The sequence below is a fragment of the Chaetodon trifascialis genome, chromosome 4 (assembly GCF_039877785.1).
Source record: "Chaetodon trifascialis isolate fChaTrf1 chromosome 4, fChaTrf1.hap1, whole genome shotgun sequence".
NCBI lineage: Eukaryota > Metazoa > Chordata > Actinopteri > Chaetodontiformes > Chaetodontidae > Chaetodon > Chaetodon trifascialis.
Window position 1 is genome coordinate 11507180 of NC_092059.1, and position 21148 is coordinate 11528327.

The 21148-nt window shown below is 42.5% G+C and overlaps 1 protein-coding gene across 9 annotated transcripts in view; it reads left to right on the forward strand.

Moving 5' to 3' along the window:
* elavl4 (ELAV like neuron-specific RNA binding protein 4) overlaps nucleotides 1-21148 on the forward strand; it is a 72588-nt gene that overhangs the window by 42957 nt on the left and 8483 nt on the right. For all 9 annotated transcript variants that reach the window (XM_070960217.1, XM_070960220.1, XM_070960224.1 and 6 more), the window contains 3 exons: nucleotides 3324-3427; nucleotides 7021-7174; nucleotides 19129-19354. In XM_070960217.1, coding sequence (XP_070816318.1) covers nucleotides 3324-3427; nucleotides 7021-7174; nucleotides 19129-19354 — 484 coding nt within the window. The remainder of the gene's footprint in view (nucleotides 1-3323; nucleotides 3428-7020; nucleotides 7175-19128; nucleotides 19355-21148) is intronic.

Here is a 21148-nt window from a genome sequence, read left to right on the forward strand (position 1 = left end):
AGTAGTAGCCTCACCTATACGACTGCACATGCACAAATAAGATAAAGGATGGAAATCTCCAGTGTTCAACTTTTCAGTGTTGACATTCACTTGACGATTTCGGAACTAAAATACCCCCCTCTACACAAACATGAGCAATCATGCATTCACTGGTTAGCTGCCAGCCATCCCACTCCTCACTGTCCTGCTGCGAGGACATACTTTACTGCTTGTGTTTGTTTCCGTGTGCTTGAGTGATTACGTGTTTACTTGCATGTGTGTGCACATGTGTGTACATCTGTGCAGTGCGCTGGCGTTGCGTCTCCCACCCATCCGTGCAGACTCCGAGCAGCCAGGCAGTCTGCCGGTGGCTCCCTGCTGTTTGCTGCTCAGTAGCAGGCTGGAAATGGTTGGTGGAATCCCCTCCTGGAGCTTTCCTGATGCTGCAGGCATATGTCTCCCTCTGTCTCTCCTTCATCTCCCCACTCACCTGGGGACTGATGCCAGCCAGCAAACCTCGCACCCACCCTCTTCCCTCCAGCCCTGGAGGCCCTCAGCCTTGCCAAAGAGGGAGTGAAGAAGAGAGCGGGGGTGGGCACATATGCCAACACCAGCCAAAGCTCCCCATGCATACAATGTACACACTCAATGCAAACTTACATAAAAGCATCATTTATATCATTGCAGCTGAAAACCACATTCAGACCTGTAATCAAAGCAAATATATTATTATGTTTGTTGCTAGACCACAATTCATTGCTGACTCATGTGCATGCCCACATTTGCATACTAAGTTGTACAAATGCCAATACACCCAAACATGCACATGCATACACACACACATAGACCTACAGTGAAGCTGCACACAGCAGCAGCGTCCATGGCTGCCCGTTTGCCCCCATTTGGCTGCCTGACTACTCCATGAGTGCTAAGAGTCTTGGTACCATTAAGCACCAGTCAGCCCATTTCGATTGCCCTGCATGAGTGCTCTTCGCCAGCACACTTCATTTTCAGCTAACCCTCTGGTAGCTGCGCTTGTCGAACCTCACATTTCTTGTTGAAGATGAGGGAGAGAGGTGCGGGAGGTGATGGGTAAGTGGGAGGCGAGGGTGGGAGAGATGGCAAACACCAGAGAGGAGCGTCACAAGGAGGAGGCTCTCAGCTGTTGCACCCATCTGGAATTTAAAGGGTCAGTGTAAATTGAATAAATGCACCTATGACCAGTTACAGTTTGAAATTTTTCCTATTTACCATATTTATTTGGATGAAATACTTCAAATATTATTATGGCCCATGTCAAACTAAAGCTACATGCATGTTTATCTCAACTCATTAATTGAAATGCTTTTGCCACATGTCCCCTTCTCTTGATTATTTGTGGTCTCTTTTGTGTGCACACTATTTAATGAAGAAGCGAAGCCACAAAGAATGATTTTGCGAGTTATATTTAAACTGACAAACTTAACACCTGATGTCAGCTAAGAGTCAGAGAGGAGGAGGAGAAGGGGGTTAGTTATAAATAGCAGGAGTCTCTTCAGGATGGCAGGTTTTTAATTAACAATAGAGAGTCTGATAATCCACAGTTAATCCAGAGGAGAAGAGGGAGGAGAGGAGAGAAGAAGAGAAAATCATCAGCTGTTTGATGTTAGGACTACAAGTCCCTCCTGGCCCTTCCACTGCTCACTGCTGAGCTGTTCTGTGCTGTGATATCCATAGCCCAAATGTATTTATTTTGTGAAACAGCCATGCTCCATATTTTGTGATTCACTTTGTCTCTGACTAACCGCTGTCTGTTCCCATTAGCGTGAATATGTGCATGCCGCTCCTCTTAAACTGACTGGGATTCTTTGTGCTTGTGTGTGGTGTTAGTGGATAGGGGCTGTTTGTTGAAAACTAGCCGACTGAAGGCCCTGATGGCTGGAGGCGTCCTCTTAAAGTCCTACGCCTGTTGAAAGGCTTGATCTGTCGGGGAAACACTGGGAGATGTCAGGCCTGCTTCACACTCAAAGGGAGTCTGCTATCTAAGACACTTTGAGCTTAGAGGGAAATGGGGGTGGTATTTTTTTTTTTCTCTCTCTTTTTGCACAGCTGAAAGACAGTAACAAATATGTTGGTTGTACTTACTGTGATATTTGCAGGGGCATTTCAGGGAATATCTGAGTTTAATTTATGGCATGTTCTATGCATTCAGTCGTTGACACCTCTATCTTGAACAAATGATAGAAAATGCACCAGTTGGAAACATTTTCTCAAGCTCAGAGATCACCAATATAATGAGCAACTAATAATTAGGACTGCAAGGATCAGAGTCTTCACATTTCCTATTCAATAAGATCATTGTCATGATATATCAGGTAGCGATGTCTTTCTTTTACCTGTTAACATGTAATTCTAATATTTTTAAATCTGGGACTGTAATATGTATAAAAAGTTCTGGAATTGGTCCAGTGGATCAGCTCAGGTGGCAGCCCTGAAATGGGGCAACTTTGGTCTGATCCAAACTATTGTCTCACAATATACTGAGGCGATCTATTGGGCCAATCCCAAAATGTTTTGAACGTTTAAGTCACTTAGACCCCAAAATAATATACAGCCCAGGTTTAAAAATACCAGAATTACTCTTTAGACTGTACCTTTTTCTACTGTTATTTGACCAGTATTATCTCTTCAATGATCTTATACTGATCCTTTTAAGTATTTAATGTAGTAGTGAATATATTTCAGTTAAGGGTACAAGGACCTATAAAGCGGCTGTCTCCTCCATCACATGTTGTAGAGCACAAATCTGCAGGGTTGTGGCAACAGAGCAGGCTTCACATGACACGCGGTTGACAAAAGTCATACCGAGACTCTTTGTGCTCCGAGGCAGGAGTCACTGTGATCTTGTCAGCGGTGATGAAGAGATGTTGCAAAGGATTTCCCAGGAAAAGATGCATGATGTCCAAGAGGGTGTCTGTGGATGGGAGAAAGGGCTGAGTATCATTTTCAGCTTCAGGAGGGATCAAACTCTGGTCAACAAATCGCACAGCCATATGATTGAGGAGTCTAAACTTAAACATCTCCCCTTATTATCAACAAAAAACATAATGCAAGATTCAATGCATTGGAAGAGAGTATAATTATGAATCAGTAGGAAATATGGTGCCATATGTCAAATTTAAACCTACAAATTGTTTATCCATCTATTCTATAATAATGAGGGTCTCTCTGTCTCCCCTCAAAGCATGGATGATGAGTATAAATTAAGATGTTTCCTTGTTGTCAGTGAGCAAATTGAAGCAACAGAATTATTGAATCGAGATAACATTTTAAAAGCTTTTCTTTCCCTCCTTCTGGCATTTCAGGACAGAGCCTGGGCTACGGCTTTGTCAACTACATCGATCCAAAGGACGCAGAGAAAGCCATCAACACGTTAAATGGACTCAGACTTCAGACCAAAACGATCAAGGTAACTGACACTGCGTCCGGCTAAACAAGTCTAATTATAACAGAGCATAATTGTTTCCATGACACATATGCAGCTAAATATTTGAAAAGCATTACTGCAAAATGCAAAAACGAATTGCTTCATGATAAGTAATCAAATCAAAAGGATTTTAGAAAGTTGTGGGGGTCATGCTAAACCTAAAGTTTAAGGCTGCTTTCATCTCTCTTAAAGCCCTTTTAGGTAGTGATGCTGTTTGTGAATGAGTTGGAGGGCAAGATGGGATTAACATGCATGAGCCTCCGAAATAAAAAGACCATCTAAATCAAAGAGACACATTAAAACGCTTGTGACTATGGCTGATATGCTAATTACTTTCTAAATGTCAACATGTAAAGGTAAAATTAAATATATATGTATACACACATCTAAGTGAAAGGGAAGAAACACGTCAATCATTGCATGTTTTCCAAAATAATTGAGGGCTCCGTTATTGCATTTTAATGGCATGACTAATGTGCAGGCTTGTTGGTGTTTGTCAAAGAGGTAAGACAGATAAATCAGTGCCAGCACTGTGCTGTCCCTCCTCCAAACATGTTTGAAAACTTGTCTAAAAACCAAACCTCACAAGCAGTTGTTTTTGCATATGTCAGCTTCAACATATCAGTCTTTCTCCTGGTCTTGTTTTCTCCTTTCTCACATCCTCGACTACCATCCCCTCTGCTCTGTGCCTGCTGATATACTGTTGCTTTTAAAATGGGCAGTAATCTGTTGCTCTGTGGTAATCCCTGGATTCTCGCTCTCTGTCATCTGATCTAATCTGATCTACTGTAATGTAATCTAATCTAATAGGATGGGATTAGCCCAGAGTTGTGAATGGGGAATCCCTGCCTGACCTGGCCTTGGCTCAGCGCAGCATCCTGGCTCTTGTCTAACTCCCATAGAAAAAAGGAGAACAATATGTGATTTGTTTTATGTGTTTTCTGCATGTGTTGTATTAAATGTGTGTACATTTTGGGTTGTTTGAGGTGGGATCTGTGGTGCTTTGACGTGCTTATGGATCATGTCTGTATTTGTGCGTGTTGTCCACATGTCTGATTCGGTCATTGCGACCTACAGTTTGAGCAAAGCAAGGCTCTCTGAGCAACAATTACAAGTGTTTGGAAAAGATAAAGACTGGCTGTGAATTACCAGAGTACTGCTCTTAACACATATGAGCAATACGATACAAAGCAGGTCAGCCAACATGGGGACTTCAGCATAAATAGGCATTTCCAGCATAAAGCGTGGAAACCGTTGAAGGTTATTTATGAAGCATGAAATTCATGAGGTCTTCATTGAGTGTAGCAGCAGAGTTCACAGATTTTCACACTCACACTGTCATGACACAAGAGGTTGCCTCAAGTTGTTCGTGAGATAAAGGCGGTCTCCGTAATGACAGAAGACACCTCTGCATCTCTGTCTGGCGCTATCGCTCTTTCACACTTCATTTCCTCCCTCCCACTACCCTCTTTCCTTGCTTTCTCTCTCCACAACAGACTGAAATACCCTAAAGGTAACAAGGTAAATTAAAAGGCAATACGGTAATTCTAAAATTAAGTTTGGCGCTCTTTCATGTCACACCCTTCCCACACTCTGCCACTACACTTGTGAGGAAACGCTTTGCCCAGAGATTCACATGCTCTCGGGCAATGTGTCTCTCTGTGGAGTGTGTTTGAGTTGGTTTCGCTGCTGCGGTTTCCTCCACCATGACACCTCAGATTTTGTCAGCGATGCTTCTTTCTTATTGAGGCGTGAGGGGAAGCAGCATGCCAAAGGTGAGAGGAGCTCACAGTGACATGCATGCACATAATCTCACACACTTTTTCCAACTTTCCTGCACATGCACATTCACACACACTGCTTCACACGTGCACCACACCACACTTGTACACAATACCGCTCACAGCTTGAGGAGGTGTTGATGGATTAGACATCTGGAGTTGGCTGACAAGGAGAGAAAATGAAGGAGAGCTGCACAGAGAAGAGGAGCAAAAAGAGGCAGAATCTGGAAGAGAGAAAAAGGTTTAGTGAGGCAGCATGCAGGAAGGAAGCAGAAGGAAAAGACCCAGGCAGCAAAAAGGAGAGAGATGCAGAGAGGAAGAGGAAGACAGAGGAACTGAGCAGAGCGGCCAGAGATGAAGATGTGTGAAAGGAAAGTGAGACATGGGGAAAGCCAGCTGTTCCCAATCCCGTTCTCCCACCGTTAAGAGTTCAGCAAGATATCCATGCTGTTGCTCAAGGATATGATTGCATATCCGCCATATTTGCCTGACTTTAACCTTATTTGATGGCTTATGTCTCCACATGTCAGTGGTAATGAAAGTACAGCAAGGGAAAGCTGCTCCAGTCAGCAGCAGTAGTAATGGGATTTACGCAACTTTTGCTCGAGTAAAATCGGGTATACATATGAGGATGTTGGGGACAACGTTTGACAAGTGAAGGTTCACTGGTAGAAAGCTTCTGCTGGGAGCTGCACCGCACAGTCGATCCAGTTACTCAGGTCTCACCATTTGCACCATTAGAGATGAAATTCATACATGGTATATCTTCGAGGTAGGAGAATGTGAATGACTGGAAAATAGCTATGAAAGCTGTGTGTGTGTGTATGTATGTTAATAGATATATGCTCATGCATAAGTGTTAACGTATAAGTGTGGTGGAGGTGAAGTTGTGTGGGTGAGTGATAACATGAAGAAGTCTTTTTATTCCCTCGGTGAGACTGGAAGGGCAAGAATGTAATGGATTTGTGTGTTTGTGCATGTGTGTGAGAGTATATGTATGCATGTGCTTTAAAAAGTGGACTATATGTATGAAAAATCAGAGCAGATGCAGCAGCAAACAACTTAACTCCCAATGCTACTCTTTGAAGAACGCAGGACAGGTGCAGATGCTCTGCAGTGGAGGATGTTAAAGGTTTTACACGTACTGTATAGCTGCTGAATAAAGCTCACTGAAATCCGCTCTTCATGGTTTGCAAGGCTAAATGGCACTTGGTGAAAAGGCTTTTGGTTACTTGCTTATTGCTAATGTGTTCATTAAAAGGCCGACTGAAAAAAGACATCTGCAAACACAGTGTATTAACTCTTACATTTTTTTTTACTCTTTAACGTTTCACTCAGAATAGCGCTTGAAATCAATAGGGTGAATGAAGAGCTTTTTTGGTCAAAGTCCTAATACTATTAATCCTGTTCCCCTGGCTACCTGAGCTGTCCTTTCAAAGTAAAACACCTGTGGTTTCGACTCAAGGGAACAAAGTTTCCTCTGCCTCTAACAGCAAACGACTCAAGTGTTATCTCTCCAGTGTTCTAAGCAGCTAAATCTTTTCCTGACAACGATAATCCCCACGGCAAGGTGTACCAAGAAAATAAAGTCACATTTTCCTCCCTGTGGATCCAATGGCCCGCACCCCTGCTGATCCAAAACACACACACCCGAACGCACACACACACAAAATCCTGTTCCTCTCACACTTTAATCTTGTTTAGATTTAAACCTCCCCAGGATGTTAATGAGTAATAAACTACTGGAGCCTCAATTTATTTATACAAGCCCTGAGACTGTGTCTGTTCCCACAGGTGTCATATGCGCGACCCAGCTCAGCCTCCATTCGTGACGCCAACCTGTATGTGAGCGGCCTGCCCAAGACCATGACCCAGAAGGAGCTGGAGCAGCTCTTCTCCCAGTACGGACGCATCATCACCTCCCGCATCCTCGTCGACCAGGTCACAGGTATCCATGGGGCAGCGCCTCCTCTTTCTTCACACTTTCACACATGAGCAGCAAGACACAGAGCGCACCTGAGCACACTGTTTGTGCGCAATGACACACTATGATTGCTGTGATGGTTTGTTAAATGTCCGTCTTTTGCCTGTGTTGTGTGGCCATGTGAATATTTGATGTTCGGACACATCTGTAATATGAGGCCCACTTTTAAATTTGAGCTTTTTGCTTTAATAATTACATTTGAATGACAGATCGGAGAAACTGCTTTTCAGAAGGATAAACAAAATTCACCCGCTGTGGTTTTGAAAGTATTTCCAGAATCCTTAAATACTCTTCTGTCCATCTGGACCAGTAAATATTCTATGTGCTGCACAATACAAGAGATTTTTTTACCCGCTGCTCAAGTAGCAACACATTTTTTCAGCCAAACAAAGATGGCAGCTGCAAGTGACACATTTCTGTGCACTTGTGTCTGCTGAAACCACAAAATAGTAAACTCAAGTGTAGCCAGTTACGTGCTGTACGTCTCCGGTCTATTTTAGCACCATGTGTCAGTCATATTCACACTAAATGTGTTGAATCTACAGAGCGCTGGATCGTACCTTCCTTCATCTACCTTAACATAAAAATAGTGTAAATAAATGACTAAATGAGCAAGAAAAGCACTGAAGTCACTGCCAAAAAAAATGATGTGACAACATTTGCTGCATGTGTTCATACATCGTGATACAGTGAAGAAAAGTATTTGGACAAAAGAGGATCCGATAGCTGTTTGTAGTGAAAGAATCATGGTAAACCACAATAAACCAAAATAAATACACGGACGTAAGAAACTGTAGTGACAGGAAAAATCTTTTCCTACTGTGATCATGTGTTGTTTTACAACTATTCAAAATGGGAGTTTCACGAGTTACTAAAACTGTTTTATGAGAGCGAAAATGTTTGTCTGATGGAATACACATCAGTGGTACATTCATTCCATTAAACCTCAATTACATATATTACAACCCTGATTCCAAAAAAACTGTGAAAAGCATAAATAAAACAGAATGTGATCATTTGCCAATCCTTTTTGACATATACTCAATTGAAAACAGCACAAGGACAATATAATTAATGTTTGACCTCATCAGCTTCATTGATTTTTGTAAATATATGCTTATTCTGAATTTGATGCACGTTTCAAAGTTGGGACAGGAGTAACTCAAGACTGGGAAAGATGTGGAATGCTCCAAAAACACCTGTTTAAAACATTCCACAGGTAAACAGGCTTACTGGTAACAGGTGATAGTATCATGATTGGGTATGAAAGGGGCATCCTGGAAAGGCTCGGTTGTTCACAGTAAAGGATGGAGCGAGGTTCACCACTTTGTGAACACATGAATGAATAAAGGATGCTACTACATGGTCTCATGAAAACTTTGTAAAACTGTTGTCGGCAAACAGTTTGCTTGCAAATGATTGCATTCTGTTTTTATTTATGTTTTACACAGGATCCCATCTTTTTTTTTTTCTTTTTTTTTTAGAATCAGGGTTGTAGGATTAGATATTATATTTTTATCCGTCCACCATATTTTGATATATACCAGTATCAGAAAACATGTCTTATTAAATGTTGGAATGCATTGATTTCAACCATATCTCCCATTCTTATCATCCACCGAGCATTGCTTAGTGAGTGAGTAAGTGACCTCAAGAGGCAATTTTTCTGACCACAGCCCCAGCTGAGGGCGCCGTGGTAAAAACAATGATTACATGAGAGGCACAAGCTGTGTAATATACATGCTCAATTACACATTCCACTACATCCAAAACACAGGCATGAATCACATCAGCCCATTGTGTTGCAGAAGAACCCCTCCAGCGTGTCTCTTAGATCCATTTCAGGGGTTGTGTGTGTGCCTACAGGCTGCAACCTGCTCCAGTGTTATGTGCAATGTGTACTGATGAAGCAGAAAGGGAGCAGCATGCTGTAAGCCACACTCATTTGCCTAAGCAGAATAAATCACTGCTGGCGGTGAAGTGCACGCCTGTCTGTACACACTGAGCAGATGAGGAGCGAGAGGGCGAGAGGAGAGGGGAGAGCAGAGGAAAGGGAAACAAAAAGAGAGGGGAAAAGGAGACAGAGGGGAGTGCAGACGAGGGGGGAGGAGGCAGAAAGTAGCAGAGAGCGTGGACGAACAGAGACGTGGGAAGGAAAGGAAATGAGAAGAGGGAGGAAGCAAAGGGAGAGCGAGGGAGGAGGGCAGCAGAAGGGAGAGGTGGAAACAAAGACAGGGCCATTTCTACACACAGCAACACAAATATGGACAAAGTGGACATATCTCTTGCCAATCCAATTCACTAACAGACCTGTCGTACCACCATGCTTCTCCCGACAGAGCATCATAGTCACTCAACACACAGCAAGACCACAGAAAACGTATCTGTTCAACCACAGCCACATGCTATTAATAAAACAAATCTCAACACAGGTATTGGTTTTGATGAGTTCACCATGTGTTCATTCTGGACTGGCATGTGGTGGAGCGTTCTCACGAGCATATCTGGATAAAAAGCTGCGGCAGCTCGTTTCCACCATGGGAAATAATATAAACACCCAGATCAAAGGGAAAAGCTCAGCTGAGAAAATAATTTCACATAATCATTCCATTCACATCCTGTCATTTAAAGCTGACACTCAAAGGTTTAATGTTCAAACATTTCTCTCTTAAATAGCATTAGATCCACTAAATTTTGATGTCCCTCTCCAGCCAAAACGCTCTTAACAACATGCACTGTATTTGTTATATAAGTAACAGCTGATGGTTCCATGTTCAAGTGGTAATACGTGGGTGTGACAACGTGCATTTCTTTGCCTTACTTTTGTCTGTTTACCTACCAACAAGCAATACAACAAAAGGATAATCATTCGATTTAATGAACTAACAATAGGGTACAACAGTTGGTGACATCTCTTGGCTTCAACTAATTTTTGAACCACAGCCATCAGACACAGTTTTTCCCCTGTGGCATGTAGATGATGGATTTATCAGGGGTCAGAACAGAGCAGGAGGTGTTTAAAGCACTGTGAGCCTGCTGACACCCTCCCCCATATTAATTGCTGTCCTGACTACCACCCTACCTACTACCTACATACCTGCTTTAAAACTGAAATATATGAAGATTCACACATATATGCACACACACACACAGACACAAATGATAATAATGTGAGAGAGATGTTCTGCAAGGTGTCCCCAGAGGGATAAGGATCCGCAGGAGAAATGTTAATGATCAATTAGATGTTAGAGTTGTTGGTGATTAAAAACATGGAGGACTTTAGAAGGGCCCTGAGAGTCGTATGCTGGCATCATTGACTCATCTTTTTCTTCTTTCAGTTACTGTATCGGGGCACACACACACACACACACACACACACACACACACACACACACACGCATACACACTTGCTGCCATTAAGAGAGAAATGGGCTGCAAATTAAAACTCTCCTGTGACTGCCAAAAATGTAAGTATAGAACAAAAAAGGAGAGGCAGAGAAGAGACCGACAGATTTGTGGTGCGTGTCAGACTGGTTTATGGTCCAAAAAGAGGTGTCCATGTAGTTCACCTCAGGACGTCTTAATGCCAATATTGTTGCACTGAAAAATTCCCTTGAGCAGAAGAGGAAGTCATTATTGTTACAGTGCACTTTATTGTTATGTCTTTTTAAAACTTAAGTCTCACTGTATGGTGTCAACAGGACATCCTTATCATGCTGCCTGGAAGTCATGACACAGGTCATCAGTGTCCCCATTTGATTGAATCAGGGACCTAATCAGTGCCTGAAATCTAATTCACTCAGTGAGTCACTGTTTCTACTTGTGACACACCTAAGCATTGTCTACACAATGACGTAGGCTGTAGAGAGGAGCGATGCACAGACTGAAATACAGCAATACTACATAAAGTTGTTGAAAGAGCGGATGTTCTCCAGTGACCACTGGCAGATGGGCTGATGATCCCCAGCTCCTGCTCTTCTAAATTGGGAACATGAAGTCTGTTCTCTAAATGACCTCATCAACAAGATGCACCCTGCAGTCACTCTTCTGCTCATAAAGACAGGAAGAAACTTTAAAAACATCACTGTTAGCATCATTCACAGTCAGAGGCAGCTGAAACAAAATCCACTAAAACTGGCAAATTGCCCCAGAGACTCAGAGAGGGAACGCAACATCAACTTGACAAGGATATCTCTCCATCTCTTCCTCTGTCCCCTCACCCTACCCTCTCTCTCTTCCTCTGCCCATCGATTCCTTCTGAATGGATAAGCATATTTTGTCTCTTTAGCAGTGTGAATTGTGCAGGACGGATTCCCCCTCCTTCCTTTCTTTCTAACCTTCAGGGAAGGCAGCCAGGCCGTGATCTTGTGCTCTGACAGCTGGTTTAGACTCGCCTCAATTTGAAACAGATATTATATCAGAGACAGCTTCGGATCAATAGTTGGCTATTCCTACTTCTCCATCCCGGACCTGCGAGCAGAGGTCAATGCTTACCTGATCAATGACTGCAAATACAATCGATCCACATACTCGGCTTCTACAAACGCTAGCTCTGATGTGAAACTAAATTGCTGCTCAGTGTGTGTGTAAGGATTGGCTGTAAAAAGACTGATGCCGACTTCCCTTCATGTGGGATGGAAGGTAGCGATGGGAAAGATTCCCATGGTAACAAGTTGCAAGCGTTCAAGGTATCATACGCCTCAAGAAGGTGATTGCCAGTATTACTCCTAACAGGTTTGTTTTGCCCACTGAATGACTAGTTAGCTGGCACTGAGCTACAGTTGTTTGATAGGGAAGTTGTTCCTGATCAAAATAGCATTTAATGAAGGATGAGTTACCTTGAGCTCTTGCTGATGTGAGGCATCCATGTTTGAAAGATTTTCAGATGCTTTGGTATTATTTGCTGCCAAGCTGTATTCTGTATATTGGAACTATCACAAAAAAATCTGTCTCTTGCTCCTCCAAGACAAAAAAACATTACATTGTCTGAGAAGTTCAATGCACAAACGTGCTGCCTCAAAGATATGCTGCCAGAGGGGCATGATGTGCCTTTTAAAGTTGTATTTTTCTTCACGAAGGTATTGACAGTCCAGTCATGTCGTGTTTGGTACGCATTGTACATTTTCATTTGCACTCACACCCGGGCCACATCGCCTACCTGAGCATCACATGTGCTCGGTGGAAGCTCTTGCTTTTCATTTCGCCGTCCGTGTTAGCGGGTTAGAGCAGCCACACAGCCCACGTGTGCAGCGCGGCTCAGGTGTGGCTGCAGCAGGGCTTCATCTACAGATTCGGCATGTAGTCTGTTTTTACTGCGTGAAGCACTCTGTTCCCAGGAAGCACAGACAACAAAGTGAAAATGATCTGTTGATAGGCAGACTGACATCATACCAGCAACATAACACATTTTCACTATAGTTTCAATGTCTGTATCTGTATGTAACAGACATGAAAAACTCAACACTTCCTGTATCCATTTCAACTTTAAAAGCCCTCTGGCATTTCTATGGCCAGAATCCCTCCATTACGTCTTCATTATTGATGACCATTAAAAAAAGCACACTCAGCATAAAAGGGTATGACTGGCAGTAGCAGGAATGCTGTCTGTGAGCTGCAGCAGTTCAGCAAGGTATCTGGCACGCACAGGTAGGCAGTGTGGCATCAGTTATAAACACAGAAACTGTTGTGTGCAGTTACTGACTCTCTTGGAGGCTATAAAATTTTGATTATGTTTACATGCAACAATAATGGCACCGCTGCCAAAATTGTCTGAAGATTACTTGCTTCGTGACTCAACTCCATAAAATGTAACCAAAGCTATTTTAGTTATAACTGAAGCATTCCTTTTGCCAACAAACTTGGAAAGAAAGCCAGACAGCACACAGCTATTGCCCCTTGTAATTTGGTATTTTTAGATGAGGAGAGCAGGAGAGACACGAACAGATTGGAGAGAGTCAAAAGTGTCTCCAGGAAGTCATAACTAACCAGTTTCATGTGCTTATGATGTGTGGACAATTGTGACAGTATTCCGCCTGGTGTTGACTGCCACAGCATGCATTATCGTACATAATAAGACTGCACTTGGTGTGGCTTTATTGAATTTAGAAGCAGCAGACTGGACATCCGTATTTCACTCTAAAAGCAATGTTGGTAAAAGTCATCCAGCAATCTGCAGCACACACTGCTTTAGTGGCACTCTCTCTATGGTCATATTGAATTTGTATTTTTTGTGTTGATTTAAAAGTGACTTTTGGTTGCAATATGTTTGATCAAAATAGCTTATTTGGGTTATTCAGTCTTATTCTATAGCTGCACATTATTGTGAAACACTGTTTGCTCTTACAGGTGAAATCACCAGTTGGCAACTCAAAAATCATGTGTGTGATGTGACCCACACTTACTCTCAGGGCACCATAAAAGCCAGTATTCACCAAAACACCAATATCTCACCCTGCTGCCTCATCTGCATGGACCTCCTGTCTCTTTCTGCCTCTCCCTCCACCTTTGCGCCATACCTGCTGTGCTGGTACAAAAATACCAAAACAACACGCATTTCAAGGTCAGCAAATTGCCACTGTGCAGTCTTTCCAACATCAAGAAAATTGAGCCTGAGAAGTCTCCCCACAAACTGAGATGGCTCTACAGTTTGGTCTTTGGTTTCTTGCATTCAGACCACTCATGTTTGCACTATTTTTTCTCATAGGAATTGCCCTTCCTCCATACAGTTGGTACATTCTCCCCTCTCTTCACTTGAATAATGGATGTTCCCCTTCAGACTGACACCACACTGAATCCCTGTTCTCCGCCTGTTCAGTAGCAGAGAACAGAACGGTCAAGGTAATACGAGCAGAGAGGTGCACCCTCTAGGTGGCATGACTGCACCCTTGACTCGTACTATCATCTCCCATCTCTTGTCCTCCTGTCCCCCCCCCCCTCTAATCTTCAGAGTGCGTGCTGTGTCTGCAGTAGCCGACACACATGCACACACAGGCGCATACAGATATGCACATCGATACATGCACGCACACACATCAGACAGATGGTTGAAGCTCTCCTCTGACAAAGGCTAAAACGCAGGGCACCTCCTCTCTTCAAAGTCTCTTCATCTCTCCTCTTGCTGCTTTTTCAAACACCATCTGCACTCAGGCACACTAATGTTACTTAAAACAAGGACATCGCAGTTTTTTCTCCCCGTAATTAGAAGACAGCAGGAAGAGGGTTTATTTCTGCCTCAGCCATATTACAAAGCTTTTGGAAAGGCATGTCGAATCAGTTGATGCAGTTGGCACAATATAGCTCCTCAAAAGATAAAAGAATGGGAGATGGAGCGGCGGAGTACCTGGAAACATTTTAAGATTTTACTTATGCATGCGTGCATCGGTGCAAGCGTCTACCTCGGTGAGTGTATGGGCCTGCTTGCAAGAATACAATGCACTAGATGGATGAAACTGAAAATATAGTGTGCCTCTTTCATTACCCAGCAGCCAGGTTTCTCACCACTCTCCTCTGGCCCCTCAGAGAAGCAGTCATTTCGCTCTGTCAGTCAGTCAGTGTTTGGGGAAATGATAGTGGGTTTTAGAGAAAGAGCGGCTTTGTTTGGGCAGGAGCGAGCAAGAATAGCACTGTTTCCTTTCATCATCATCCTTTTACTGTCACCTCCTAACATTCTCCTCCGTCACCTTCTCTCCTTTTGTCCTTTCCTTCTTCACTCCTCGTTCTCACTCTTTCCCTCCCTCCCTTTCATTCCTGCCTCTCCCGGCCCCTCCCCCAGCACTCGCTCCTCGTTCCCCAACCTCTCTCCCTCTCTTTCCCCCCTCCCCAGATTGAGGTAGCATGTTATTAGTAAGGCAGCCAATGTGCCTGTCGGTGTGTGTTAGAGGGAGATAAGCACAGGTAGAGAGTTACATAAGCCTCTGTTGATTACTGTGGAGGAGAAGGAGAGCAGAAAAAGAGAGTGAGAAAAAGAGAGAAAGAGAGAGCGAGAGAGAGAGAGAGAGAGAGACAGATTGCTGTACCTTAGTAAGTACATTGTGCTCTAATGTTGCCTGTATGGCTGGCTGGCTGTTGATAAGTAGCCTAGGCTTCTGGGGCTGGTTGAAAGGACAGTCATTAGGTTGGACTCCCTAGACTGGCAGCTTGCTTCATAGATTGCAAGTTAGGTTTTGTTATAATGTTTGATGGGGGAAAAATAAACTCTTCTCAAGGTTTAACTCAATCATATGGCACGACAGTGGTAGTAAAAAAGTAACAGAGTAGGTTGTAGTTCATTAATTTATTCTGAAAGTAGTTTTCCTCTTAGATAAATAGTATTTAAGGATACAGCTGGTGATATTCTACATTCTTATAATTAATTAAAGCCAAAGAAATTCAATGACCCTGTTAACAGTGTTACCCATATTACCAAAGGCTGGCATAGCTTGTGCCTCTGTGAGCCACTGTGTTACACCGGGTGCCATTTTCACTTCATTACAACAAACATGCATACTGTGGTTTATTTTGAGTCAGAGCCACATATGTCATCCTGCTGTCGTAAATATTACAAAACGTGTAACTGTCCACACCTAGAAACAGTGCCCAAGTCTCAAATCCATAGTGTTTGAGTAATGTTTGGTTAAAACTACAGTACCCAGCTGTTTAAGGAAGCTGCTCAACCTTTCACATTTCATTTTTAACGATATACTCTGTGTCATTAGTAGGAACATATAGGCTTAAGGCTTTGGCTTGGTAGGAAAGTCAGGCAGTATTAAGAGTCTTATTAACATATTGGTTTTGGTCTTTAGAATTGGATGGTTCCAACCTTATCCTTTAACAAAGTAATGCTGGAAAACTAACAAAGATAAGGCAGAGCAGGATTGTGAAGACACAATCCTGCTCTTCAGACAGCAGTAAACACGAATAGCTATGGAGAATTTAAGCAAAGCAAAGCACAAAATAAGGAACAAGAAAACAATGGATGGTCAGATCAGCAGGAAAATCAATGCCGTCTGCTTGTACAGTGTCACAAACCTTTTTCACCTACATCCATGTTAGTTCACATTTCACACCACCATTAGTATTTTCCTGCACACGGATCTGTTCGTCTTCTCTTGCCAAACTGAACGGAGTAAAGGACTGTTTCTCTGCACAACCTTTAACTGTGACTGAGGGCCTACTTCACTCCTCTGCGTCTCAGCCAAAGAGCATCCGTTCTATTTCACAACCTGAACGGCTTACTGTTACTGTCCAAACTTGAATTGTTAGTGAATTGTGACAGACAGCTCTAATCTGCACTGGATACATGTTAATGCACACACACATACATGTATTGTTAGGTAAAATTATGGGTGATAGGGTCAACTGCCACCTCACCTCTCTCACCTCCTTACAATGCTATTATATAAACCCAAGGACAAGAGCAGTTGGTGCACACTTAAAGAAAAGTACACACACCAACACATTCAGTCTCACATACACACGCACATCAATACACACTCTGAAATTGGTTACAGACGATTGCAAATGATCATGGACAAATCTACTCCTCTTTTCACACTTCATTCTCAGTAGCACCTCTTCAAGTTATCACTTAAGTATGTGCGTGTGTGTGAGTGTTTGTGCCATGCCTTCATCAGTATGCCATGCGTTTGTCTGGGAGCCCTCCAGCCAGAACCAGCATAGGAGCAGCTCAAGGCCAAACAAGTGTGAGGATTAAAGGACAAATACAGTCCTCTCTTCTCCTCTCTCATCTCAGCGGAGGAAGTGAATAAGCATTGTTCTCCTCTTCCTTAACTACCACTGAGGTGCCCTTAAGCAAGGCTCTTCGCTTGCCTTACAGCAGTAGACTGTTGTGAAAATGGGCAGATTCCAGTTATCAAGGTAAAGCATTGTGTTTTATTAAAAAGCATTAATGCTTAGTAAATTTGCAAGTCTTAAAAAACTACAAATGTCCATGAAGAATCACAGCTACTGACTACAGCTCCAAAACAGCTCTCCCCAAAGACACAACGGTGACCCCTGTTTTACCTCACATCCAGCACATGCATGACAATTACAGTAATAAATGAAGAAAACCGCAGGAACAGCAATGGCTGTTGTTTGCAGTGTGTAGATCCCATTAGAATTGTTGTTTTTCTGCATCTGACAAGCTAATTAAAACGTACAGGTACAGAGTTGGCACAAGAGGAAGTAAGTAAGGGGAAATGGTGAAAGGCTGTCAGGGGAGAGCACGCCAGAAACGTAAAAAATGAGAATAAAACAGAATAATTTACACTCAATGGGAGTTAATGAGATCATCCAAGAGGTGGAAGGGAAATGCTGTGATTCAGGACTGTGCACGGCAAAGTGTGTGTGGTCAGTGAAGACCGTAACGCAAGATTGTGACTTTGTGTCCAAAAATTCAGAAACCTGTTGGTGACACACCTGACAAAAATTACAGCGATGGTCATAAGCAATGGTCATTAGCAATTTTTGCTGAAATATTACATTTTAAAAAAAGACCGATTAAAGAAATTTTCACATGGCTTTTATGTCCCTTTAAGTAAGTGTAAGAGGTAAATTTATAGTGTTTGCACTGGAAATTCTATTTCAAAAATCTGACAGATTTTTGTGTTATACAGATTTATGTATTCTGTCATTTTTAATTTTTTTTTTTTTGGAACTAGTATTTTTTAAATAATACCAATAACACAAACACATGTAAATTCCCACATTTTTTTTCATTTATTATTATTTTATTTTATTTTATTTCATTTTATTTCACCTGAAATTCTCTTAATTTCATGTCCAATACGAGACTTATAATGAGACAAAAGACATTTTTCCTCATTGACTGGCTGTCAAAGAGCAGCCTTTTGTTTTTCAGCTTGGCTGGAAGGTAAATAACCTTGTGCCGCCTGTGTGAGAGAAAAAGAGAACAAAAGGGGGAGTGGTCAAATGGCCAAGGTGCTTCTCGGATTAAGAATTCAGGGGGAGCGAGCACTGTGAGACAAGCCAACAGGAAGTATAAAAAAAAGATGGGGAGAGGGATGGCATGTACAAAAATGTGGAATAACAATAAGGAGGGTTTTTATGTGTGAGAAAGAGACTGCACACAATGATGCTCAAACACAAAATTCCCCTCTTTCTCACTGCCTCTCTTTTATTCAGTCTCAGTCACACAGACATGCCTGTGTGCACACACAGTATTATGTAAATAGTCTCTTCGGCAGAGTGCTGCTGTCACTGAGCGAGCATCCTCTGGGCCATCTAGGCAGCCTCATTAAAACAAGGCACAGCATCCATTAATAGATACCAGCGCACGCGTGCACGCACACACACACATGCACACTCACACATATATACAGTTAGTAACGCATACAGAGCATTCACAGACACCAATAAAGGACCTCCTAGGAAGCACATCTCTAAATGTTCCTCTCAGGTGGCAGTCAAAAAATATCTCCAAGGAAACGGCTCAAATGTCACTGAGAACAATGCATGAAGAGTGTGTGTATGGTTGACTGTGACTGGAGCTAGCATGAAGGAAGAATGGGCTGTTTTAAATGGACACGGGGCCAATGCTACATTCAGCCCTACATAGCCTATGGCTGGTGTGTGTGTTACTATTGTATTACTCATCTCTGTCTGGTGTTCTCCAAACCAGCTGTACATCCTTGTGTTAAATGCAGCACATCTTTATCGTCTGTAAAACCTACTGTCACTTTAAATTCCTACACATTAAAATACAGACATTTGTAAAGAGAGTTGATTTATAGTCAAAAGAGTGTCTGATTTTCCTTCCACAAGCAAAAATATAAAGACTACTTGTTTAATGACATTGGAGTGGGAAAACACAAACCGTAGCCAAACACATAGTACAGATATATTGATTGAAGCTGTTGTGTCTAAACCTTGTAAAGTAAAAGGGGCCTGTGTTTGTTTGTGATCTGCTGGCCCCGCAGGTGGCTCCCGAGGTGTGGGCTTCATCCGCTTTGATAAGAGGATAGAGGCTGAGGAGGCCATCAAGGGCCTGAATGGACAGAAGCCATCAGGTGCCGCCGAGCCCATCACGGTCAAGTTCGCCAACAACCCCAGCCAGAAGACCAGCCAAGCCCTTCTGTCACAACTCTACCAGTCCCCCAACCGCCGATACCCAGGCCCCCTCCACCACCAGGCTCAGAGGTTCAGGTGAGTGCTGGGGCAGGGCATAGAGATGAAGTGTGGCAAAGAGGCAGGATTGGGTGGGAAAGGGTTCAGGTAGAGCTGCCACAGCACAGACTGATACTGAGTATGTGATTTTTAAGTTAATGCAGAGTTTCCCAACCTTGGGAGCTGACCCAGTCTAAGGTCCTCTCACATAAATTTGGTGATCCCAGCAAAATTCCTAAATAAAGTATTTGACAACCAATAAGAGCAGCTTAAAATTTGCCACAGAGTTGAAAAGTTGGAGGAGTTACCGGAAGTAAAACTCTCACTGGTTTTCTGCATTGCATAAAAACATAAGGCGAGTGTTAATTATGACTCCTGAGGTGCATTTTGGTGAGAAACATTCACAGAGCTTAAAATTGTGTTCTGTGTGTGTCAGTAATAACAAATGGTGGCTAAAGACTGAGCTGTTGACGGTACAATCTGCAGTTTAAGTGCCTTTTGAATTCTTGGTACATTTTTGGATCAGATGTAATTATTTGTCAGCTGTGACACCGTCTTGTTCACAAGCTTCTTCTCCATACCAACGGCAGCAGAAACCTGTGTACTGTACAGTTCGTACAGCCATAAGCCAAGTGACAAAAAAGGATGATTTCTCAGAATCAAAGTTAAAACACTTAAAACTGATGGCCAAGACATTGTGACATTACCCGGGAGCCTTTTAATGAGAATTCAGAGTGGGATTTATACTTCCCAGACCCAGCGGCTCCTCCTGCTTCCCAGCTCTATTCCAGAGACATTATGATGTAACAAAATGAAACACAAAGTGCCCTAGACATAAAAAAGTTAAATAAGAATGGGGTCACTGTGGCCATCTGCTCAAAAGGTTGGGAATATCCAGGTTAATGTGCTCAAGTTAAGAATCATGGAAGAACAGCTGAAGATTACACATGATATCATGAATTCTGAGGCCTGTCGTCTGATGTGGTACGATTGCTAGTGTGATTTGAAAAATGAAAAACGTCTGCACTACCAGTGTGTTTGCTATCATAAAATGACAAACAGGATTGCTATTTCACATGTGGATATGAGAGATTTAATGTCATCAGTCTCAAACTCGATAGCAATTATTCTTGGTTTATGTAACCATAAATGCATTTAATCAAGGAAGCACGTCTGTTCTAAACAACAGGCCTGATTTGGAAAACACTTGCACCAAATGCAATTTACACTGTTCGAACAGGGGATGTAACACCTACTCAATGAGAAAATGAGTCATAGCCACGTCTGTGTATCAACAATGATGCAACTTTTCTCCTCTGAACATTTATTCCAGCGAATATGTCCCCCTTTTGAACAACAGATGTGAGCTCTGCACCTGGTGCAGGTGTCAATAAAACAGGCCCTGTGAGTGCTCTGTGTGGGTCCACCCAGATCAGAGAGGAACTGTTCATAAGAGACTGTGGGGTTCTGTCGTTCACAACTACGTATTTCCCCTCATTTCATCATGCTGCCATCGAGCCAACACTCCCAGAATATTCCCTGTGAGGCCTGGGCAAAAACATGCATTTGGATATAAATTTTATAAATGCTTATCGAACAAAAGAGATGGTCTTCATTGTCTTTCTGACTCTAAAGCCCCAGTTCTGCACTACATGCTCATATTGATGCAATGAACCATAATACTGTGGTATATTTTTGTAGTTTGACTCACTGAAAACACATTACCAGTATAATAAAACACATTTTCAAGACATTGAATATTGTATAAATCCCTGCATTAGAAACTAAAATTAATTCAAGGATTTGGGTTTTAACCTTATTTCAGCTTGATCA